Source organism: Ranitomeya variabilis, chromosome 2, assembly GCF_051348905.1.
Source record: "Ranitomeya variabilis isolate aRanVar5 chromosome 2, aRanVar5.hap1, whole genome shotgun sequence".
In the NCBI taxonomy this organism is placed as follows: domain Eukaryota; kingdom Metazoa; phylum Chordata; class Amphibia; order Anura; family Dendrobatidae; genus Ranitomeya; species Ranitomeya variabilis.
In genome coordinates, this window is record NC_135233.1 from 173,472,949 (window position 1) to 173,495,936 (window position 22,988).

General features: G+C 45.1%; 1 protein-coding gene across 2 annotated transcripts in view; it reads left to right on the top strand.

Annotated features, from left to right (window-relative positions):
- LOC143804781 (pecanex-like protein 2) overlaps positions 1–22,988 on the top strand; it is a 1,087,275-nt gene that overhangs the window by 859,727 nt on the left and 204,560 nt on the right. For both annotated transcript variants that reach the window (XM_077283212.1, XM_077283213.1), the window contains one exon: positions 3,901–4,154. In XM_077283212.1, the coding sequence (XP_077139327.1) occupies positions 3,901–4,154 (254 nt within the window). The remainder of the gene's footprint in view (positions 1–3,900; positions 4,155–22,988) is intronic.

Below are 22,988 nucleotides of genomic sequence, written 5' to 3' on the forward strand. Positions count from 1 at the left end.
CCTCTAACATACACCATCATGGTATCCCACAATATAATTTTTGATGTTGATCCCTCATCTATTCTAAAAAATTCTGTCAGTTCAACCTTTATAGAATTACCTACCAACATGAGCCAATATGGATTCTCATTGCCCCTTCTGTATCCCCTATTCTCATTTGTACATGAACAGGAGAATGGTCTGAGATTCCCCTTGGTAAATATTCCACCTCACGGATTAAAGGAATTACAGATTCTGTTCCAATTTCCGATCAATCCATGATAAGGAATGATGTGACATTGATTACTATGAATATTGCTTAGTTAGAGAATTTCTCTTTCTCCAAATATCAACATATCTAATTTCAGCTAATAATCTGGACAGTCCTGTAGAAGAATCTGAGGCAGGTATATTACCTGTATGTAGTCTATCCTAATGTGGATGGATATAATGATTAAAATCCCCTATTAAATGAGCCAGAGTTGTAGGAAATTCCAATGTAAAGGATAATATTTTTTTAAATAATTGTATCTTTATATGGAGGAGGTATATATCTATGGCTACCAAGCTTAGTTTAATTCCATATATATATATAACATAATAAACCAACATAGAATCCCTCAGAATCTACAACAGATTTAAGACATTTGAATGGAATTGATTTGTTAATCAAGACACTTACCCCTCTAACATGAATGGAGTATACCAAGTGGAAAGACTGACCTATCCATGCTCTGTTAATAATTTTTTTTTTGTCTCATGGACTGAATGAGTCTCCAACAAACAGACAATAGCTGGCTGATACTAATGTAGCCACGTGTATATAGCACACCTCTTAGTTTGGTCTCCCAAGCCCCGCACATGCTATAATATGTACAAGCTTGTAAGAGCAGTAAGATATAATCATTAGACCATACTGAACTCTTCCTCCATCCTCTCCTCTTTTTTGCATGTACCGTATGTGCCATACCCTTTTTAACATATACCCAACATAAGATGTAGTAGATAAACGTAACCATTCAAACAATATAGACATTTCTTCCCGAAGGGGAGAGCCTTTATAAGTCCAGAGCCTGGATAAAAGGACTCTTGGTCAAAGAAAAATAAAAAATGTCCTTGACGAAAAAAAAGGAAGAAGAAAGCTCTTCGGAAACAGTCCAGATATTTCCACTATCCTAATTATATGGTAATAAAATTCATAAGTCACCTAACCGAATTTATTGATATTTAAGAGTGACCGTATTTCTCCACTCTCAATTTAGTTTCAGCACTCCAGCAGAGAAGTAGGGAAAGATGCCCACCTTAGTATTTTCAATAGGTAAATTAGGACAGTCACATGCTCTGCGCAGGATTGTGTCTCTATATAATGCAATAACTTCAGTACAAGGGGTCTTGGTGGAGCCCCCGGTGGAGGAGTTCTGAAAGGCACCCTAGTGCTCATTCTTTTATGAACATGGAAGGCAGTGCTTCCCCTCCAAACACATCCCTTAACAAGGCCTCCACAAATTCAACTGGATTTTTGCCCTCAGCCTTTCTGGGACTCCTATAATGCATAGATTATTTCTACGAAGTCTGTTTTCTAGATTGTCCGTTTTATTAAACAGGGCATTCAGATTTTGTTTGTACATTGTCATATCTTTTTGTATGGTAGGTAGTTGATCCTCAATATTACTAATTCTTCCATTTGTTTTTTTTAATTCTTTCAAACACCATTTGAATATCTCTCCTTATAGATGTCATGTCTTCCTTCATAGATTCTGTGTGTGATAATGCTGGTCAGGGCTGTGTTAGACACATTAACTGCAGACAACACATCCCTCCTTCCTTATTTGTGGTAGCTTCTGTGTTTCCTGTCAGCACTGAGTGCCTTCTTTGGATACCTAACATGGCTGCTGTTGAATTTTTTGGTGCATCATCAGCTCTGATTCAGAAGTGAGCACCGCTCCTAGCTCCTCCTGTTCCTCCCCCAACTAACCTTTAGGAATACCTTCCACAGATGCCTCTTTCACCTGAGCAAAGCGTCTCAGACAAGATGCAGCTGTGAGATAGCAGGAAAGTGGGATGCAGTGATGAGCAGGAGGCAGAACAAGAGTTAACCGGTTTATTACAAGGATTGCTCCATGTAGGAAGAGAAAGGGTTAAGGGGAAAATAAACTTGAGTTTGGTATCAGGGTAGGAACAAATGGTTAGGAAACTGGTAAACTTATCAGTCTGATGGTTTCCAGGCTGTGGAAGCTTGAAATCCCATGGTGGTGCCGTAGGTGACGCGTGAAGTCTCTGGCCTGTTCCTGGAGGAAGGTGAAGCACTGTCTCAGGACGGAAAGGCGTATCCTGGCTCTCTCCGGTGAGGTATTGGGTTACTGGGGCGAAGTCCACTAAGTGTCGCAGTCTCTGCCTCCACTGGAAGATGTCGCTGAACAACGCTGGTGCCGGGGATGTAGTTTCCAGGTTCTCAGCAATCCGCCTGGTCAGTTCTAGGCCGCACACTCATGGCCGGTAGCAGAACAGTGCGGGGCAGAGCTATGGTAGTCAGAATGGACGGACACACCAACTCAAGTCCCTCACGGTGTGCACAAGGTCTGAGGTTCTGCAGCGCGGTCCTGTGTAGTTGTGTAGCTCCGCAGAGAGGGAGTCAGCCTTCTCCTGCTGCGCGCTCTGTCTTACTGCCAAGTGTCGAGCTTTCCTGCTCACCGCCCCTTTTATACCTGACACGCCCCCTACAGTGGAGTGCAAAGGTCTGTCCGGGTTGGAAATCTTCCCCCCCCCAGCAACAACGGTGACAGCCCCGATAGTTCCGGAACCGGCACGAGAGAACCATCACTGGCCTGGGTCATCTTCCTACACAGCCAGCGCCATGTTGAACTGCGCGGCTCTTTTGATGGGTCATTCTCCTCGGGAGCTGCTGGAATTTGCTTCTCACAGGTACCAGAGCGTGTTAGGAAGTGGTACCAGCAGTTTAATTCCACTTTCTGTCAGTGCAGGCTGGGATTACAGGATTATGAGCGGGAACTCTCAGTCCGTGCGTCTGCTCACATCAAGCGTCAAGCTGCGCCTCCCTCAACCACCTTTCTACATATATTCTTTTCAGCAGCAAGTGTAATCTCCTATCTCACTAATGTAATAATCTGTCTTCACTGAATACAGATTTAACCTGGGAATTGAGAATTTTGAAAATGAATGATCAGTACTGAAGGAGAAAGAAGCAGATTTCTCTGATAACATATATTACAAAGTTGCTTATTTTAATGTGTACTGTTGATTTATGAAATAAAATTAAAGTGACGTTTACTCTTTAAAGAGAACCTCTGAACACAATTTTGCAAAGTAAAGTAAATGTTGTAATACAGATTAAATTGATACCTTTGGTGAAGTAAACCGCTTTGTTGTTCCTCTTTAATTTTCATATGAAATTTTCTGCTAATCAAACTTCTGTGCACAGGGTCAATTATGTGCAATGGGTTTTTACCTCCCTGTTTGTGATTCTTCAGCCTGTCTCTGGTCATTGAATGACAGGTCATTGCTTTTTCAGTGACCTGCCTCCTTTCAAATCTCCTTTTCAGAGGAGACAATTACTGGGGAAGCCTAGACCTGTCATTTAAAGACAAGAGGCAGACGGAGGGGCTGTAGAATCACAGTCATGGAGGAGAATACCTCGTGTACAGTCCAGTCCTTGTGCACCGAAATCTAATTAGTAGAAAACTTCAAATGGTGATTATAGAGGAACAACAAAGATGATTTCTTAATTAAAGGTATTTTATCCATATTGCAGCCCCATCAGATATATCTTTACTTTACATTACAAAATTATACTGACAAGGACTCTTTAATTTGTATAAGGACACTGTATTCTTTTGATAAAAGAAGAACGTATGTTTGTGAAAGTATTTGTCTGAAATAACCCTTATTTGTTTTAAATTAAAGGAACATATTGTCACCAGAGAGAGGTGGAAGCTATAACTGAAGGTGATGAAGATAATAAAGGATGCTGCTGTTTCCAAATTGGTCATTTGCCACATGTTCTCTCATGTAATGCTGCTTTCAACCTAAGATGGATGACATGGGAAATAGCACGAAACCAATATATTCTGGAAGGATATAGTGTAATTTCTAGTAATGCAGCAAGTCTTTTCCATGTTTTTGATCTGCGGAAAATCCTCATCAAATATTTTGTAAAGGTATTAACTTATATGAATATACAATATTTTTAAAGTTTTATATTAAGTGGCTTTATTGTAATGAACATATAAGATTATTTCACTTTTTAAACGTAATACTTGAATAGACAGATATTGTCATAGGCTTTCCGTAGCCACCTTTTGCTTTGATGACTGCTTTGCACACTCTTGGCATTCTTTTGATGATCTTCAAGATGGTTTGCACTTCACAGGTGTGCCCTGTCAGGTTTAATAAGTGGGATTTCTTGCCTTATAAATGGGGTTGGGACCATCAGTTGTGTTGTGCAGAAGTCTGGTGGATACACAGCTGATAGTCCTACTGAATAAACTGTTAGAATTTGTATTATGGCAAGAAAAAAGCAGCTAAGTAAAGAAAAATGAGTGGCCATCATTACTTTAAGAAATGAAGGTCAGTCAGTCCGAAAAATTGGGAAAACTTTGAAAGTGTCCCCAAGTGCAGTGGCAAAAACCATCAAGCGCTACAAAGAAACTGGCTCACATGAGGACTGCCCCAGGACAGGAAGACCAAGAGTCACCTCTGCTTCTGAGGATAAGTTTATCCGAGTCACCAGCCTCAGACATCGCAGGTTAACAGCAGCTCAGATTAGAGACCAGGTCAATGCCACACAGAGTTCTAGCAGCAGACACATCTCTACAGCAACTGTTAAGAGGAGACTTTGTGCAGCAGGCCTTCATGGTAAAATAGCTGCTAGGAAACCACTGCTAAGGACAGGCAACAAGCAGAAGAGACTTGTTTGGGCTAAAGAACACAAGGAATGGAAATTAGACCAGTGGAAATCTGTGCTTTGGTCTGATGAGTCCAAATTTGAGATATTTGGTTCCAACCACCATTTCTTTGTGCCTGGTTCCCACCGTGAAGCATGGAGGAGGAGGTGTGATGTGTGGGGGTGCTTTGCTGGTGACACTGTTGGGGATTTATTCAAAATTTAAGGCATACTGAACCAGCATGGCTACCACAGCATCTTGCAGTGGCATGCTATTCCATCCAGTTTGCGTTTAGTTGGACCATCATTTATTTTTCAACAGGACAATGACCCAAACACACCTCCAGGCTGTTTAAGGGCTATTTGACCAAGAAGGAGAGTGATGGGGTGCTATGCCAGATGATCTGGCTTCCACAGTCACCAGACCTGATCCCAATCGAGATGGTTTGGGGTGAGCTGGACTGCAGAGTGAAGGCAAAAGGGCCAACAAGTGCTAAGCATCTCTGGGAACTCCTTCAAGATTGTTGGAAGACCATTCCCGGTGACTACCTCTTGAAGCTCATCAAGAGAATGCCAAGAGTGTGCAAAGCAGTCATCAAATCAAAAGGTGGCTACTTTGAAGAACCTAGAATATACACTCACCGGCCACTTTATTAGGTACACCTGTCCAACTTCTTGTTAACACTTAATTTCTAATCAGCCAATCACATGGCGGCAACTCAGTGCATTTAGGCATGTAGACATGGTCAAGACAATCTCCTGCAGTTCAAACCGAGCATCAGTATGGGGAAGAAAGGTGATTTGAGTGCCTTTGAACGTGGCATGGTTGTTGGTGCCAGAAGGGCTGGTCTGAGTATTTCAGAAACTGCTAATCTACTGGGATTTTCACGCACAACCATCTCTAGGGTTTACAGAGAATGGTCCGAAAAAGAAAAAAAATCCAGTGAGCGGCAGTTCTGTGGGCGGAAATGCCTTGTTGATGCCAGAGGTCAGAGGAGAATGGGCAGACTGGTTCGAGCTGATAGAAAGGCAACAGTGACTCAAATCGCCACCCGTTACAACCAAGGTAGGCCTAAGAGCATCTCTGAATGCACAGTGCGTCGAACTTTGAGGCAGATGGGCTACAGCAGCAGAAGACCACACCGGGTACCACTCCTTTCAGCTAAGAACAGGAAACTGAGGCTACAATTTGTACAAGCTCATCGAAATTGGACAGTAGAAGATTGGAAAAACGTTGCTTGGTCTGATGAGTCTCGATTTCTGCTGCGACATTCGGATGGTAGGGTCAGAATTTGGCGTAAACAACATGAAAGCATGGATCCATCTTGCCTTGTATGGAGCATCTTTGGGATGTGCAGCCGACAAATCTGCGGCAACTGTGTGATGCCATCATGTCAATATGGACCAAAATCTCTGAGGAATGCTTCCAGCACCTTGTTGAATCTATGCCACGAAGAATTGAGGCAGTTCTGAAGGCAAAAGGGGGTCCAACCCGTTACTAGCATGGTGTACCTAATAAAGTGGCCGGTGAGTGTAAGTCATAATTTCAGTTGTTTCACACTTTTTTTGTTAAGTATATAATTCCACATGTGTTAATTCATAGTTTTGATGCCTTCAGTGTGAATGTACAATTTTCATAGTCATGAAAATACAGAAAAATCTTTAAATGAGAAGGTGTGTCCAAACTTTTGGTCTGTACTGTATCTGCGTGCTCCAAGTTTGGGCATTGTAGGCCGGTTTCCCACTTTTTTCCTGTCTGTTACTCTAACTATATACAGCACTATTTTGCATTTAAAAAAAAAAACAGGCCACATACAGTAGGGCAAAAAAGTATTTAGTCAGTCAGCAATAGTGCAAGTTCCACCACTTAAAAAGATGAGAGGCGTCTGTAATTTACATCATAGGTAGACCTCAACTATGGGAGACAAACTGAGAAAAAAAAATCCAGAAAATCACATTGTCTGTTTTTTTATCATTTTATTTGCATATTCTGGTGGAAAATAAGTATTTGGTCAGAAACAAAATTTCATCTCAATACTTTGTAATATATCCTTTGTTGGCAATGACAGAGGTCAAACGTTTTCTGTAAGTCTTCACAAGGTTGAGACACACTGTTGTTGGTATGTTGGCCCATTCCTCCATGCAGATCTCCTCTAGAGCAGTGATGTTTTTGGCTTTTCGCTTGGCAACACGGATTTTCAACTCCCTCCAAAGGTTTTCTATAGGGTTGAGATCTGGAGACTGGCTAGGCCACTCCAGGACCTTGAAATGCTTCTTACGAAGCCACTCCTTCGTTGCCCTGGTGGTGTGCTTTGGATCATTGTCATGTTGAAAGACCCAGCCACGTTTCATCTTCAATGCCCTTGCTGATGGAAGGAGGTTTGCACTCAAAATCTCACGATACATGGCCCCATTCATTCTTTCATGTACCCGGATCAGTCGTCCTGGCCCCTTTGCAGAGAAACAGCCCCAAAGCATGATGTTTCCACCACCATGCTTTACAGTAGGTATGGTGTTGGATGGATGCAACTCAGTATTCTTTTTCCTCCAAACACGACAAGTTGTGTTTCTACCAAACAGTTCCAGTTTGGTTTCATCAGACCATAGGACATTCTCCCAAAACTCCTCTGGATCATCCAAATGCTCTCTAGCAAACTTCAGACGGGCCCGGACATGTACTGGCTTAAGCAGTGGGACACGTCTGGCACTGCAGGATCTGAGTCCATGGTGGCGTAGTATGTTACTTATGGTAGGCCTTGTTACATTGGTCCCAGCTCTCTGCAGTTCATTCACTAGGTCCCCCCGCGTGGTTCTGGGATTTTTGCTCACCGTTCTTGTGATTATTCTGACCCCACGGGGTGGGATTTTGCATGGAGCCCCAGATCGAGGGAGATTATCAGTGGTCTTGAATGTCTTCCATTTTCTAATTATTGCTCCCACTGTTGATTTCTTCACTCCAAGCTGGTTGGCTATTGCAGATTCAGTCTTCCCAGCCTGGTGCAGGGCTACAATTTTGTTTCTGGTGTCCTTTGACAGCTCTTTGGTCTTCACCATAGTGGAGTTTGGAGTCAGACTGTTTGAGGGTGTGCACAGGTGTCTTTTTATACTGATAACAAGTTTAAACAGGTGCCATTACTACAGGTAATGAGTGGAGGAAAGAGGAGACTCTTAAAGAAGAAGTTACAGGTCTGTGAGAGCCAGAAATCTTTATTGTTTTTTTCTGACCAAATACTTATTTTCCACCATAATATGCAAATAAAATGATAAAAAAACAGAAAATGTGATTTTCTGGATTTTTTTTTCACAGTTTGTCTCCCATAGTTGAGGTCTACCTATGATGTAAATTACAGACGCCTCTCATCTTTTTAAGTGGTGGAACTTGCATTATTGCTGACTGACTAAATACTTTTTTGCCCACTGTATTTGGCAGTGTGGTATTTCCGTGACAGGCCTCATATATCTGCGTGCTCCAAGTTTGGGCATTTTAGGCAGGTTTCCCACTTTTTTCCTGTCTGTTACTCTAATTATATAGAGCACTATTTTGAAATAAAATAAAAATACAGGCCACGTATTTGGCAGTGTGATATTTCCATGACAGGCCTCCTATATCTACGTGCTCAAAGTTTGGGCATTGTAGGCCCGTTTACCACTTTTTTCCTGTCTGTTACTCTAATTATGTACAGCACTATTTTGCATTTTAATAAAAGCAGGCCACATATTTGGCAGTGTGGTATTTCCATGACATACCTCATATATGTTCGTGCTCCAAGTTTGGGCATTTTAGGCCGGTTTTACACTGTTTTGGGGTCTGTTACTCTACTTGTATACAGCACTATTTTGCATAAAAAAAATACAGGCCACATATTTGGCAGTGTTGTATTTTTTTGACAGGCCTCATATATCTGCGTGCTCCAAGTTGGGCATTTTAGGCCAGTTTTCCACTGTTTTTGCTGTCTGTTACTCTACTTATGTACAGCACTATTTTGCATTTTGAAAAGTTCTACAAAACCCCCCAAAACATTTAAGACAGTCTGTTATGTAGATTGTGAGCCCCTTGTCGATTGTGAGCCCTCGCGGTCAGGATCCTCTCTCCTCCTGTACCAGTAGTGACTTGTATTGTTCAAGATTATTGTACCTGTTTTTATTATGTATACCCCTCCTCACATGTAAAGCGCCATTGAGTAAATGGCGCTATAATAATAAATAATAATTATAATAATATATCTGCATGCTCCAAGTTTGGCCATTGTAGGCCGGTTTCCCCCTTTTTTTCCTGTCTCTTACTCAACTGATATACAGCACTATTTTGCATTACAATAAAAATACAGGCCACATATTTGGCAGGGTGATATTTCCGTGACAGGCCTCCTATATCTGCATGCTCAAAGTTTTGGCATTTTAGGCCGTTTTGCCATTGTTTTTGCTGTCTGTTACTCTAATTATATACAGCACTATTTTGCCCTTAAAAAAAAAATGGCTACATATTTGGCAGTGTGGTATTTCCGTGACAGGCCTCATATATCTGCGTGCTCAAAGTTTGGGCATTGTTGGCCAGTTTACCACTTTTATTGCTGTCTGTTACTCTACTTATATACAGCACTATTTTGCATTCAGAAAATACAGGCCACATATTTGGCAGTGTGATATTTCCGTGACAGGCCTCCTATATCTGCGTGCTCAAAGTTTTGGCATTTTAGGCTGTTTTGCCACTGTTTTTGCTGTCTGTTACTCTAATTATATACAGCACTATTTTGCATTTTTTAAAAAAAACAGGCCACATATTTGGCAGTGTGGTATTTCCGTGACAGGCCTCATATATCTGCGTGCTCCAAGTTTGGGCACTGTAGTCCGGTTTGCCACTTTTTTTGCTGTCTGTTACTCTACTTACATACAGCACTATTTTGCATTACAAAACATACAGGCCACATATTTGGCAGTGTGGTATTTCCGTGACAGGCCTCATATATCTGTGTGCTCCAAGTTTGGGCATTTTAGGCCCCTTTTTCCACTGTTTTTGCTGTTACTCTAATTATATACAGCACTATTTTGCATAAATTAAATTCACAAAAAAGCCCCCAAAAATTGAATACAGTCTGTTATGTCAGGCTGAGGTCTGCCTGGTGTTTGTGTTTGAAAAATCGTAGATTTGCAGGCATAGTGATCAGATATTATTTCACTCCTAATAAATACATTTGTGTTGAGCTTTTGAAATAGTGCAGTAGTCCTTTGAAAATGGGCAAGGGACGGGTAAGTGGACTTGATGCTGATGGTGCATGCAGAGGACGAGGCCGTGGCCAAGGTGAAAGTGGGCCACAACAAAGACCCACATCTTCTCGCTCAACCTTCCTGTCCCAGTTCCTAGCGGACCGCAGCACACCACAATATTGAAGCCAGAGCAGTGTGAAACGGTTGTTGGTTGGATAGCGGATAATACTTCCAGTCACTTAGCCATCAGTACCACCACCATATCTTCCACACAGTCAAGTCTGAGTAGCCGTGAATGTGGCCTGGATATTCCTCACCCTGATCCTCCTTCCTCCTACCATGCCAAGTGCCCTGAGACAACTGGACACTCTGAAGAGCTGTTCAGTTTTCCATTTCAAGATTCCGGACTCTCGGCCGGTCAACTTGAAGTGGTGACAGCTGAGATCGCATGTAGAGATGCCCAAAGCTTTGACCTGCCCCGGTCACACGAAGGCGATGGTGGGAAACTGGCAGAAGAGGTGGACGATGATGAGACACAATTGCCAGAAAGTCAGGAGGAGGAGCAGGGTTTGAATGGGGAAGACGAGGTGGTGGATGACTATGTGACTGACCCAACTTGGCAGGAGGACATGCAGAGCGAGGGTAGCAGCACACATGGGGAAGGAGGCATATCACCAAAACAGGCAGGAAGAACCAATGTGGTGGCCACAGACAGAAGGCGTGCATCCGTTCCCGGTAACACCAACATGAGTGAAGTTGCCATTCCAACTGTTAGATCTTCCCAAGTCTGGTTATTTTTTAAAGACTCTGCCAATAACCCCAAACAGGCCATTTGCAGCACCAGCCATGCCCGAATCAGCAGGGGTAGCAAAACAACCAGCCTGACTACCACCAGCATGATCAGGCACATGGCAGCAAAGCACCTGACTTTCTGGGCCGAACCCCAGGCTCCAGGACCTCTGTTTGCAGGTCACACCACTGCTTCTTCCACTGTTTTGCGTAGAAGCCAATCCCCAATACACCGTGCATGTGAAGATGCCTCTAGCCCTGCACCTGTTGTTGTCGGGAGTCAAGCAGCACCATCATCAAGCCCGACCACAACCTTGTCACAGCACAGCCTTCAGTTGTCTATACCCCAGTCTTTGGAACCCAAATGGAATTACCCAGCCAACGCCCCACAGGCCACTACAATAAAAGCAAACACAAGACAAATTAATACAAGCATTATAAAAAAGTAATGGTGATGACAATGGGGAGAGAAGAAAGTGGACAAATATGTCCAGTATCAAATATTTCCAAAACCACACAGGTACGCCAAATCAAAAAATCCACAACATTAGAATAATTAAAGGAAGGGAGTGAAACTCAGTTTCTCATTCAGCCCCCTAGGGGCTAAGGTGTCAAGGGTGACAATCCACTTACACTCACATTGTGCAAGCATTTTTACCAGATTGCCACCCCTGACACCCCCATGTATTCTATGCTTTTTTATAATGCTTGTATTAATTTGTCTTGTGTTTGCTTTTATTGTAGTTTTTTCTTACCTATGACCATTGGCTTGGATGGCGTCTAGCCTGCATTACATCCGCTTTTTGCACGCACGCACTTCACACTGAATTAAGGATACTCTAAAAAGATAAAAGATATAAAGAAGAATGAAGTTCTCACATGTGTTTGTGTCTATTTTCATGTCTATTTACCTATAGTTCATTGTCACTTTCATTATACTTGGCACTATTATGTTTCAATTTCTATGCAATTTTTATAAATTTATTTTTATCGTTGTATTAAGCACTGTGACATTTGTAATGAAATTATTAATCAACATTGCGGGCAAGGTATGTCACCCCCTATCTGTATATGGCACTATATGTACCGTATTGCACCTTTTCACCTTTTTCTTGTTTTATAATGACACTTATGGGTCATGCAGGGCTGGAACCTGAATTTGATCTTTATCAAAATGGCCACAGCCATGGTCTTCTTAAAAATGGTGGCCGAGGTGTGCGCATCCCCACTGCCGCCCGGAACGCCCGTCCCCTACTGTGGCCATCTTCAATAGCAGGGCATGCGTCACATGACGTCCTCTGGCGGACTTCCGCCCTACGTTTGCCCTGCTATGATGGCTGTAGTGGTGACGCGCCCCGGGCGCCACTGCGCATGCGCCGCAGTCTCGGCACCACTTCCGCTTTTTAAAGTATATAAAATGGCATGAGACTGACCAATGATTAACCCTGTTGAGGAAGCGATCACGCGAAACGCGCGTCCAGGGGCACCAGGCCAGTCGGGGACACTCTCTCTTTTTTTGAACACACAGTAATGGGTAAGCGTGACCTATGTTATGGCATATTTGGTGCATGCTGCTGATGCTAATTAATGCTTGGATACCGGTTGGACCATGTTATATAGTGATCATCTGCTTACAAACCTATGTAATTGACGTGATTTACTCTGTGTTTCCCTGCTGTTAACCTGGTTACTGTCATGTCCTCTCTTTATTGCCCTCCTTGTTGTGCACCATGCATATAGCACCCATTTATGGTGTGGATATTTTGTATTGATTTAGTTATTAAATAAACTTTATATACATTTCTTAACTATGATGTTATGGATGTTTTTGCTCCATTCTTTTGTGTTGTTCCATGTTTGGAGCTGTCCTGTTGTGTTGGCACCTGTTGAGTGCCTGGGGAGAGCTAGCTTAGTCTGCTCTCTTTTATTTTCTACTCTAGCGCTTCATGATCCTGTTAATAAATGTTACCTTTTAGGCTCGTTGAGACGGAAGCTTTCCACAACCTGATGGCAGTAGCCATCCCAAGGTACTCAGTCCCCAGTTGCCACTATTTCTCCCTGTGTGCCGTACCGGAATTACACCAGCATGTGTCCTGCAACATTACCCATGCCCTTTACAATGCTGTTACAAGGAAAGTCCACCTAACCACGGACACGTGGACAAGTGCTTGTGGGCAGGGACGGTACATCTCACAAGGCACACTGGGTTAACATAGTGGAAGCTGGGACCCAGTCAGACCTTGGGATGGAACACATCCTCCCCACACCGAGGATTGCTGGCCCTATGTCAATCAGGGTTGCCCCCACAGTCTACAACTCCTGCACCACCTCCTCTTCATCCTCCATCTCTGAAATCAACACATAAGTCAGGAGCTGGAAGCACTGCCTCATTCAAGCGGCAACAGGCTGTGCTGAAGCTTATCTGCATAGGTGACAAACCACACAATGCAAAAGGGTTGTGGACAGCGCTGAAAGAGCAGTCAGATATTTGGATGACACCGCTGAAGCTACAGCCAGGAATGGTCATGTGTGACAATGACCGTAACCTGGTGGCGGCTCTGAGGCAAGGTGAGCTCACACATGTACCTTGCTTGGCCCATGTACTTAACCTCATGGTTCAATGTTTTCTGAAAAGCTACAGCTTCAGCTGCCCTTGCCGTACTTCAGCAGATTTTGCAGCTTCCAGCTCACTGACTGGTGAGTGATGTCCCTACGTGCTGGAACTCTACAATCTATATGTTGGAAAGGATTTTTGAGCAGAAGAGGGCAGTCGTTGACTACCAACATCAACAAGGCTGTCGATATTCAGTTCAGACTCCACACATAAGACCTCAGGAGTGGACACGGATGTCAGACACCATCCTCCAAAACTTTGAGGACTGCACCAAGATGGTGAGCAGCTATGACGCCATAATTAGCATCACCATCCCGCTTCTCAGCATTCTGAAAACCTCTCTGCTCCCAATTAAAGAGGATGCATTGCAGGCAGAGCACGATGATATGGAGCAAGGAACTATACAGGGGGATTACACTCAGCCCAGCCTCATGTCTTCTCAACGTGGATTGGTAGGCAATGAGGAGGAGGAGGAAGAACAGGAGCTACTTTCATGCGCTATAGACGGTACTACAAGCACAGCTGTCATACCGTCTGTTCAGCTTGGATGGCCTGAGGACAGGGAGGAGGAGGATGAGGAGGAGGAGGACAGCATGGTCACCTGTCCTGTTGGTGATGACACGGAAGTCTTGCCTGTTAGCAGTCTGGCACGCATGGCTGACTTAATGTTGCGCTGCGTTTCACGTGACCCTTGCATTATAAATATTTTGGGTGACACTTATTACTGCTTGGTGACACTTCTAGACCCATGCTACAAGGAGAACTTTCAATCTCTTCTGCCAGAGGCAGAGAGGTGTGCTAAAATGTTGCAGTACCAGAGGGCCCTTGTAGCGGAATTACTTAGAAAATTCTCATGTGAGAACGCTGGCAGCAGACGTCAGAGTTTGTTGTACAACCAAGGAGTCCAAGGGAGAGAGACAGAAGTACAATCTAGCTCCGGCAGGGGAACTATGGCAAAGTTCTGGGACAGTTTTCTCAGACCCTCCCATCATGACGGCACAGAGGCAAGGGGTGCTGTCACAAGAAGTGCAATGCTTAGGAAGATGGTGAGGGAGTACCTTGCAGATCGTACAAATGTCCTCCGTGATTACTATGTGCCTTTTAATTATTGGGTATCCAACCTGGACACGTGGCATGAACTGGCCTTGAAGATCCTGGCCTGCCTTGCTGCTAGCGTTCTGTCAGAGAGGGTTTTTAGTGCTGCTGGTGGAATTATAACAGATAAGCGCATCTGCCTGTCATCTGAAAATGCTGACAGGCTGACTCTTATAAAAATGAACAAGGGCTGGATTGGGAAAGCCTTCTGTACACTACCAAGTGAAAACAGCAAAACATAACCTCAAATACATTCTCTGTTTTGGGGAGGTGCATTCTCATGCACCTCTGTTACGGTCTGGTGATTAAGGAGCGACATGCGACTAGCTCTGAGCAGGTGGTAACTATACCGACCGCAGTTCCTAATCTTAACACAGACACTAGCAGTAGCCGTGGGATGTTCCTGTCACTCCCTAGACACCTCGTCACAGCCGGAGATCTAGCTACCCCTAAAGGTAGAAACAGGAAAGCTATCTTGCCTCAGAGAAAATCCGCAAAGGATAGGACAGCCCCCAACAAATAATGACTGTGAGAGGAGAAGGAAATGACATACGTAGTATGAAACAAGATTTAGCAAAGGAGGCCACTACTAGCTAGACAGAATTAGTACAGGACAGAAAACTGTGCGGTCAGTAATGAAAACTAGAAAAAGTCCACCGCAGAGAAATGCAAAAATCTCCACACCTGACTAAAGGTGTGGAGGGCAAACTCTGCTGCCCAGAGCTTCCAGCTTAGCTAAATAGATCCATACTGATAAGCTGGACAAATGAGCAAAACATAGAAAATGCCAAACAACAAAGTCCACAACAAGTGAACTGCAAAAAGACAAGCAAGGACTTAGCTTTGCTGAAATGGTCAGAGTGGCAGGGAAATCCTCAGAGAGCCATGACTCCAAGCTCAACAATTGACAACTAGCATTGAACTAGGGATAAGGCCAGACTAATATAGCCGAGCCAGAAAGACGATCAGTGAGAACAGCTGCTGATGCTAAATCCAAGAAGCAGCCATACCACTCAAAACCACAGGAGGGAGCCCAAGAGCAGAATTCACAAAAATGCTACTTATAACCACCGGAGGGAGCCCAAGAGCGGAATTCACAACATTACCCCCCCTTGAGGAGGGGTCACCGAACCCTCACCAGAGCCCCCAGGCCGATCAGGACGAGCCAAATGGAAAGCACGAACCAAATCGGCGGCATGGACATCGGAGGCAACCACCCAAGAATTATCCTCCTGGCCATAACCCTTCCACTTGACAAGATACTGAAGCCTCCGCCTCGAAAAACGAGAATCCAAATTTTTTTCAACCACATATTCCAACTCCCCCTCAACCAACACCGGGGCAGGAGGATCAACAGAGGGAACCACGGGTACCACATAGCTCCGCAACAAAGATCTATGGAAAACATTGTGGATGGCAAAAGAGGCTGGAAGGGCTAAACGAAAAGACACTGGATTGATAATCTCAGAAATCTTATAAGGACCAATAAACCGAGGCTTGAACTTAGGGGAAGAAACCTTCATAGGAACATGACGAGAGGATAACCAGACCAAATCCCCCACACGAAGCCGAGGACCAACACACCGACGGCGGTTAGCAAAACGCTGAGCCTTTTTTCTGGGACAATGTCAAATTGTCTACCACATGAGTCCAAATCTGCTGCAACCTGTCCATCACAGAATCCACACCAGGACAATCAGAAGGCTCAACCTGCCCTGAAGAAAAACGAGGATGGAAACCAAAATTACAAAAGAAAGGCGAAACCAAAGTAGCCGAACTGGCCCGATTATTAAGGGCAAACTCGGCCAACGGCAAGAAAGCCACCCAATCATCCTGATCAGCAGACACAAAGCATCTCAAATAGGTTTCCAAGGTTTGATTAGTTCGCTCAGTTTGGCCATTTGTCTGAGGATGGAACGCCGAAGAAAAAGACAAATTAATGCCCATCTTAGCACAAAAGGCCCGCCAAAACCTGGAAACAAACTGGGAACCTCTGTCAGACACAATATTCTCTGGAATGCCATGCAAACGAACCACATGCTGAAAAAATAATGGAACCAAATCAGAGGAGGAAGGCAATTTAGGCAAAGGTACCAAATGGACCATTTTAGAGAACCGGTCACAAACCACCCAGATAACAGACATCCTCTGGGACACAGGAAGATCCGAAATAAAATCCATGGAAATATGCGTCCAAGGCCTCTCCGGGACAGGCAAAGGCAAAAGCAACCCACTAGCGCGGGAACAGCAAGGCTTAGCCCGGGCACAAGTCCCACAGGACTGCACAAAAGAACGCACATCCCGCGACAAGGAAGGCCACCAAAAGGACCTAGCAACCAAATCTCTGGTACCCAAAATCCCAGGATGACCGGCCAACACAGAACAATGGACCTCAGAAATTACCTTACTTGTCCATCTATCAGGAACAAACAGCTTCCCCACAGGACAGCGGTCAGGTTTATCAGCCTGAAATTCCTGAAGCGCCCGCCGCAAATCAGGGGAGATGGCAGACAGAATCACCCCTTCCCTAAGAATGCCAACCGGCTCAAGGACTCCAGGAGAATCAGGCAAAAAACTCCTAGAGAGGGCATCCGCCTTAACATTCTTAGATCCTGGAAGATATGAGACCACAAAATCAAAACGGGAGAAAAACAGGGACCACCGAGCCTGTCTAGGGTTCAGCCGCTTGGCCGACTCGAGGTAAATCAGATTCTTATGATCGGTCAAGACCACAATGCGGTTCTTGGCTCCCTCAAGCCAATGTCGCCACTCCTCAAATGCCCACTTCATAGCCAACAACTCCCGATTGCCGACATCATAGTTGCGTTCCGCAGGCGAAAACTTTCGGGAAAAGAAGGCACATGGCTGTTATGACCCCAATGGCGAGGGTCTCAGAGGAACGTGGAAGTCTGCAGAATACAAAAATCCAGCTCATAGGGCAGTGGTAACTGGGTTGACCATATATCTACTCCTAACGCCAACACTAGAAGTAGCCGGGGATCATTCCTACGTTGATTCTAGATGACACGCGCCAGCCGGAGAATCTAGCTACCCCTAGTAGAGGAAAACAAAGACCTTTCTTGCCTCCAGAGAAGGGGACCCCAAAGCTGGATAGAAGCCCCCCACAAATAATGACGGTGAGGTAAGAGGAAATGACAAACACAGAAATGAACCAGGTTTAGCACAGAGAGGCCCGCTTACTGATAGCAGAATAAAGAAAGGTAACTTATATGGTCAACAAAAACCCTATCAAAATCCACACTGGAAATTCAAGAACCCCCGAACCGTCTAACGGTCCGGGGGGAGAACACCAGCCCCCCTAGAGCTTCCAGCAAAGGTCAGGATATAGATTAGGAACAAGCTGGACAAAAATACAAAACCAAAACAAATAGCAAAAAGCAAAAGGCAGACTTAGCTGATATAACTGGAACCAGGATCAGTAGACAAGAGCACAGCAGACTAGCTCTGATAACTACGTTGCCAGGCATTGAACTGAAGGTCCAGGGAGCTTATATAGCAACACCCCTAACTAACGACCCAGGTGCGGATAAAAGGAATGACAGAAAAACCAGAGTCAAAAAACTAGTAACCACTAGAGGGAGCAAAAAGCAAATTCACAACACATGGCTTCATCAAGGAACCATCAGAATTCCTCTGTGACAAAACGGCCCCTGCCTGTTATGTTGGGCTGGTGGTTAGGAACACTAGAAATTACCAGATGAGCAAACTAGCGATACAGGACGAGCTCTGGGAAGTGGGAGCTATGCTGACCGCAACCTCTAATCCTATCACAACAACTAGAAATAGCCGTGGAGCGTTCCTGACTCTGCCTAGATGCCTCTTCACAGCCTAAGAGCTAACTACCCCTAAAGATAGAAAACACAGCCTACCTTGCCTCAGAGAAATTCCCCAAAGAAATAGGCAGCCCCCACATATATTGACTGTGAGTTAAGATGGAAGTAACAAACACAGGAATGAAATAGATTTCAGCATAGGAGGCCAGACTAACTAAACAGACAGAGGATAGAAAAGGTATCTTTGCGGTCAGCATAAAAAACTAACAAAAAACCACGCAGAGTGTGCAAAAGAAATCACCGCACCGACTCACGGCGCGGTGGTGCCACTCTGCATCCCAGAGCTTCCAGCTAACAAGATAAATTCATTATAGCAAGCTGGACAAAAACACAGTGGTAACAAATAAGCTAGCAGGGACTTAGCTTTTGCTGAAGTAGACAGGTCATCTGAAAGATCCAAGTGAACTGAACCAGTACTAGGACATTGACAGCTGGCATAGAGTAACGATCTGAGTGGAGTTAAATAGAGCAGCCAGCCAAGACCTGAACGAGATCAGCTGGAGAAGGAATCTCAGAACCAGCAGCTCCCCTCACAGCCACCAGAGGGAGTCCATGAACAGAACTCGCCGAAGTACCATTCATAACCACAGGAGGGAGCTCAAGAACAGAATTCACAACAGTACCCCCCCCCTTGAGGAGGGGTCACCGAACCCTCACCAGAGCCCCCAGGCCGCTCCGGGCGAGCCAAATGAAAGGCACGAACAAGATCGGCAGCATGAACATCAGAGGCAACCACCCAAGAATTATCCTCCTGACCATAACCTTTCCACTTGACTAGATACTGAAGTTTTCATCTCGAAATACGAGAATCCAAAATCTTCTCCACCACATACTCCAACTCCCCCTCAACCAACACCGGGGCAGGAGGATCAACGGAGGGAACCATAGGAGCCACATATCTCCGCAACAACGACCTATGGAACACACTATGGATGGAGAAAGCAGCTGGAAGGTCCAAACGAAATGACACAGGATTAATAATTTCAGAAATCTTATAAGGACCAATGAAACGAGGCTTAAACTTAGGAGATGAAACCTTCATAGGAACCAAACGAGACGACAACCAAACCAAATCCCCAACACGAAGTCGTGGACCAACACAACGACGGCAGTTAGCGAAACGTTGAGCCTTCTCCTGGGACAATGTCAAATTGTCCACCACGTGAGTCCAAATTTGCTGCAACCTGTCCACCACAGAATCCACACCAGGACAGTCCGAAGGCTCAACCTGTCCTGAAGAAAAACGAGGGTGGAAACCAGAATTACAGAAAAAAGGCGAAACCAAAGTAGCCGAGCTGGCCCGATTATTAAGGGCGAACTCAGCCAAAGGCAAGAAGGACACCCAATCATCCTGATCAGCAGAAACAAAGCATCTCAGATATGTTTCCAAAGTCTGATTGGTTCGTTCGGTTTGGCCATTTGTCTGAGGATGGAAAGCTGAAGAAAAAGACAAATCAATGCCCATCTTAGCACAAAAGGACCGCCAAAATCTTGAAACAAACTGGGAACCTCTGTCCGACATGATGTTCTCCGGAATGCCATGTAAACGAACCACATGCTGGAAAAACAATGGAACCAAATCAGAGAAGGAAGGCAATTTAGGCAAAGGTACCAAATGGACCATCTTAGAGAAGCGATCACAAACCACCCAGATAACTGACATCCTCTGAGAGACAGGGAGATCTGAAATAAAATCCATGGAAATATGCGTCCAGGGCCTTTTCGGGATCGGCAAGGGCAAAAGCAACCCACTGGCATGAGAACAGCAGGGCTTAGCCCGAGCACAAGTCCCACAGGACTGCACAAAAGAACGCACATCTCGTGACAAGAAAGGCCACCAAAAGGATCTAGCCACCAAATCTCTGGTACCAAAGATTCCAGGATGACCAGCCAACACCGAACAATGAACCTCAGAGATAACTCTACTAGTCCATCTATCAGGGACAAGCAGCTTCTCCGCTGGGCAACGGTCAGGTCTATCAGCCTGACCCTCCTGCAGCACCCGCCGCAAATCAGGGGAGATGGCAGACAAAATTACCCCCACTTTGAGAATACCAGCCGGCTCAGGAACTCCTGGAGAATCAGGCACAAAACTCCTAGAAAGGGCATCAGCCTTCACATTCTTAGAACCCGGAAGGTACGAAACCACAAAATTGAAGCAGGAGAAAAACAGCGACCATCGAGCCTGTCTAGGATTCAAACGCTTGGCAGACTCGAGATAAGTCAGATTCTTGTGATCCGTCAAGACCACCACGCGATGTTTGGCTCCTTCCAGCCAATGTCGCCACTCCTCAAACGCCCACTTCTGTTATGATCCGGTGGTAGGATCTCAAAACTGACCTGACACATGTGACCAGAATATAGGACCAGTTCTGGGGAGGTGGAAGCTATACTGACCGCAATCCTGATCCTATCCACAAACACTAAAGGCAGCCGTGGAGCGTTCCTAAAATCCTAGACGCCACGTTCACAGCCTGAGAAACTGACTACCCCTAGAGAGAAAGCAAAGACCTCACTTGCCTCAGAGAAATAACCCCAAAGTTTTAGTCAGCCCCCCACAAATAATAATGGTGAGTTAAGGGGAAAAGACAAACGTAGAAATGAAACAGGTTTAGCAAATGAGGCCCGCTAACACTAGATAGACTGAAAATAGGTAGGAGTCTGTGCGGTCAGTACAAAAACTATCAAAACTAAACCACGCAGAGAATACAAGAACCCCCACACTGACTCACGATGTGAGGGGCGCACTCTGCACCCCAGAACTAACCAGCAAGCGAAAAATCACATATAAGCAAGCTGGACTGAACTCATCATATACAGAGAAACGTTTTCAAGGAAATAATGAGCAAAATGAACAAACAAACTTAACTTCTCCAGCAGGAGACTGGTCACAAGGAATATTCAGGAGCTCTCAGAAACAGGACTGAATACACCGACAGCAGGCAACAAATGAAGGGCCAGGTGAATTAAATAGGCCTCAGCATAGCAGGAAATGAAGAAGCTGAGCCCAGCCAAGACCAACCATATCGCTAAAGGCCACCAGAGGGAGCCCCAGAACAAACTCACACAATACCGCTCATGACCACAGGAGGGAGCCCGAGAACAGAATTCTCAACAGTACCCCCCCCCTGAGAAGGGGTCACCGAACCCTCACCAGAGCTCCCAGGCCGATCAGGACGAGCCGAATGAAAGGCACGAACCAAGTCGGCCGCATGGACATCGGAGGCGACAACCCAGGAATTATCCTCCTGACCATAGCCCTTCCATTTAACTAAGTACTGAAGCTTCCGTCTCGAAATACGAGAATCCAAGACCTTCTCCACCACATACTCCAACTCCCCCTCGACCAAGACCGGAGCAGGAGGATCAACAGAAGGGACCACAGGCACCACGTATCTCCGCAACAATGACCTATGGAACACATTATGAATGGCAAACGATGTTGGGAGGTCCAAACAAAATGACACAGGGTTGAGGATTTCCAAAATCTTATAAGGACCGATGAAACGAGGCTTGAACTTAGGAGAGGAAACCTTCATCGGGACATAACGAGAAGACAACCATACCAAATCCCCCACACGAAGTCGGGGACCCACACAGTGACGGCGGTTAGCAAAGCGCTCAGCCTTCTCCTGGGACAACGTCAAATTGTCCACCACATGGTTCCAAATCTGCTGCAACCTATCCACCACAGAATCCACCCTAGGACAGTCAGAGGACTCCACCTGACCCGAGGAAAACCGAGGATGAAAACCAGAATTGCAAAAGAACGGTGAAACCAAAGTAGCAGAACTAGCCCGATTATTAAGGGCGAACTCAGCCAATGGCAGAAAAGTCACCCAATCATCCCGATCAGCAGAAGCAAAACATCTCAAATAAGTTTCCAAGGTCTGATTAGTTCGTTCGGTTTGGCCATTCGTCTGAGGGTGGAAGGCCGACGAAAAAGACAATTCAATGCCCATCTTAGCACAAAAGGACTGCCAAAATCTGGACACAAACTGGGATCCTCTGTCAGACACAATGTTCTCCGGAATACCATGTAAACGAACCACATTCTGAAAAAACAGTGGCACCAAATCGGAGGAGGAAGGCAGCTTAGGCAAGGGTACCAAATGGACCATTTTAGAAAAACAATCACAAACCACCCAGATGACAGACATCCCCTGAGAGACAGGAAGATCCGAAATAAAATCCATGGAAATATGCGTCCAAGGCCTCTTCGGGACAGGCAAAGGCAAAAGCAATCCACTGGCACGAGAACAGCAAGGCTTGGCCCGAGCACAAATCCCACAGGACTGCACAAAGGAACGCACATCCCGCGACAAGGATGGCCACCAAAAGGACCTCGCCACCAAATCCCTGGTACCAAAAATCCCAGGATGACCTGCCAACACTGAAGAATGAACTTCGGAAATAACTCTACTGGTCCATCTGTCCGGGACAAGCAGTCTCTCCGGTGGACAACGGTCAGGTCTATTGGCCTGAAACTCCTGCAACACCCGTCGCAGATCAGGAGAGATGGCAGACAAAATCACCCCCTCTTTGAGGACAC